The 2,674-nt window shown below is 42.1% G+C and overlaps 1 protein-coding gene across 3 annotated transcripts in view; it reads right to left on the bottom strand.

Annotated features, from left to right (window-relative positions):
• Znf143 (zinc finger protein 143) overlaps positions 1-2,674 on the bottom strand; it is a 48,368-nt gene that overhangs the window by 12,359 nt on the left and 33,335 nt on the right. For all 3 annotated transcript variants that reach the window (XM_013028802.1, XM_013028801.1, XM_013028803.1), the window contains exon 12: positions 1,261-1,488. In XM_013028802.1, the coding sequence (XP_012884256.1) occupies positions 1,261-1,488 (228 nt within the window). The remainder of the gene's footprint in view (positions 1-1,260; positions 1,489-2,674) is intronic.

The following is a 2,674-nucleotide window of genomic DNA, read 5'->3' on the forward strand; positions in this document are numbered from 1 at the left end:
TTTTTTCTTTTTGCTTATGTGGTGCTGAGGAATCGAACCCAGGGCCTCATGCATGCAAGTCAAGCGCTCTACCACTGAGCCACCTTCCCAGCCCCATTACCTAAATATTTTTGAATATTTCAATTAGTTGTTAAAAATGAGAAAAGAGTGAGGAGCCAATCGCTCATGCTTGTAATCCTAGCTACTCAGGTGGCTGAGATCTGAGGATTGCAGTTCAAAGCTACCCTGGACAGGAAAGTCCATGAAACTCTTATCTCCAATTAACCACCAAAAAGTTGGAAATAGAGTTATGGTTCAAGTAATAAGAGTGCTAGCCTTGAGCATAAGAGCTCAAGTACAGTGCCCAACCCCTGAATTCCAGACTCAGGATAGACACAAGAGAGAGAGAGAGACAGACAGAGAGGCAGAGAGAGACAGGGACAAAGAGACAGAGAGAAAAATGACAGAGAGACAGAGACAGAGAGAAAGAGGACAGAGAGACAGAGACGGAGAGAAAGAGGACAGAGAGACAGAGAGGGAAGGTGGGAAGGTAAGAGAGCCAGGTGTTGTCTCTCATGCCTATAATCCCAGCTACTCAGCAGGCTGAGGTTCTCAGTTTGAAGCTAGCCTGGGCTGAAAAGTTTGTAAGACTTTATCTCCAATTAACCAGCAAAATGCTTAATCGGAGGCATGGCTCAAACAGCAAAATACCTAGTCCTGAGCAAGAAAGTTTAGCAAGCTCAAGGGCCTAAGTTCAAGCCCCCATACTGTCTTCTTACTGCATTGAGGAAATAATGAATTGTCTCTTATACCTAAGAGCATTTGAATCAATGAAGGATTATTTGGAGCACTTCTCTGCTCTTTAATTAAGACCAGCATCATTAATGAACCTAAATTAACTACTCCAGTCTCATCCTCTAGGCTTCTTTCACTATCTCCAAATTATTTTCCTTTCCCAGCCTGTAGGCCTGTTGAATATGCCAGTCCCTCTACATGGCAGTTTTCTTGCCCTTACCTCTGCTGCCCTTCCCCAAACCAATTTTCCTCACCTAGTTAACAAAATTCATTTTCATCTCTCCAAAAATGGTTTTACAGGAAAACTATTTCCCACTCATAACTACCTGGAGTACCAGTATCTTCCTCTGATATGCTACTTGTAAATTATGTTTGTGTGATTATATGAACAAAGTTTCATGATTTGGAAAACTACCATAGATAATAAGTTATGCGCCTAGCTGTTAAGATTCCCACTCGGAAACAGACAGAATGGACAAAACTTACCGGGAGGAGGCTCAAAGAAGGCTTCCTGCTCCTCCTCGATGGGCTCTGTGTCATTGTGGGCTGTCCGTTTGTGCATGGCCAGCGTGGAGATCTGTTTGTATGTCTTCCCACAGTGGTTACAGTTGTATGGTTTGGAGTGAGTGTGAACAACGTGGTGTTTATACAAACTGGAATATTCTGTAAACCTTTTGTCACACCCAGGAACTGTACAAACATATGGCTTTTCTCCTAGGTAAAGAACATATAAAAAAGTCACCTTCTACATAGGCAGACAGTTATACCTGAGAGGCGTTGGGACAGCTAAAAATACTAGTTGACCAATCTGGCTTGAGGTGTAACAGCACTTGCCTAGTTTATGTGGGAGGCCAAGTTCAATCCCCAGCACTGAGGGATGGGGGGAGGGAAGAAAAATCCCAAATCCCTTCTCATTCTACAATAAAACCATATAAGAAAAGAATACCAAAACAAAAAATTCTCTTTATGGTTATGGATTTTGACTTGGCTCAGAAGGCAGTCTGCATCCTGAGAGAATTAATGGCCTGGGCATAAATCTTTCTTTTCCCTTAATTTCAAGAGAAATTAAGAACTTGGTTTGAGAAAAGTAAGGATGGAGTTATTGCCCAGTCCAATTTTAATGAAATTTTGATGAAATTGATTGCTTCCTATAAGTAATATAGATATCATTAATGTCATTATTTTAATATCAACAATAATAAGTGTAAGTATTACTATAACCAATACAGCTTACCCTAACTATTTTCTAAAGATAATGAAAAGGAATTTTCTAAAATGTCTATTGAACATATTTAGACGTGTCAGTGTCTAAAAGGGCATACATGTTTCATTTAAGTTCATCCGACTTTTTCTTCTCAGTTCTAGAGACTGAATTCAGGGCTTCAATTTGCTAGTCATGTGCTCTACCACTTGAGCTACTGTTTTCTGTCCCTTCGTTTGATACCCTCCCCAAATACTTGGGAGAGTATTCAATCGGCAGAAGCTCTAATGCTGAGCCATGTCCCCAGCCATATAATATGACTTGTTATTGCCAATCAAATGCTATTCAGGACCAGGCACCAGTGGTCAATGCCTATAATCCTAGCTACTCTGGAGGTTAAGAGCTTAGGATGAAAGTTCAAAGCTAGCCTGAGCAGGAAAGTTTGTGAGACTTTTATCTCCAATTAGCCACAAAAAGCCAGATATGGAGCCGGGCGTTGGTGGCTCACGCCTGTAATCCTAGCTACTCAGGAGGCTGAGATCTGAGGGTCAAGGTTCAAAGCCAGCCCGGGCAGGAGAGACCTTGAGACTCTTATCTCCAATAACCACCAGAAAACCGGAAGTGGCGCTGTAGCTCAAGTGGTAGAGCGCTCGCCTTGAGCTGAAGAGCTGAGGGACAGCGCCCAGGCCCAGAGTTCAA

Source organism: Dipodomys ordii, unplaced genomic scaffold (genome assembly GCF_000151885.1).
Source record: "Dipodomys ordii isolate 6190 unplaced genomic scaffold, Dord_2.0 Scaffold113, whole genome shotgun sequence".
Taxonomy (NCBI): Eukaryota; Metazoa; Chordata; class Mammalia; order Rodentia; family Heteromyidae; genus Dipodomys; species Dipodomys ordii.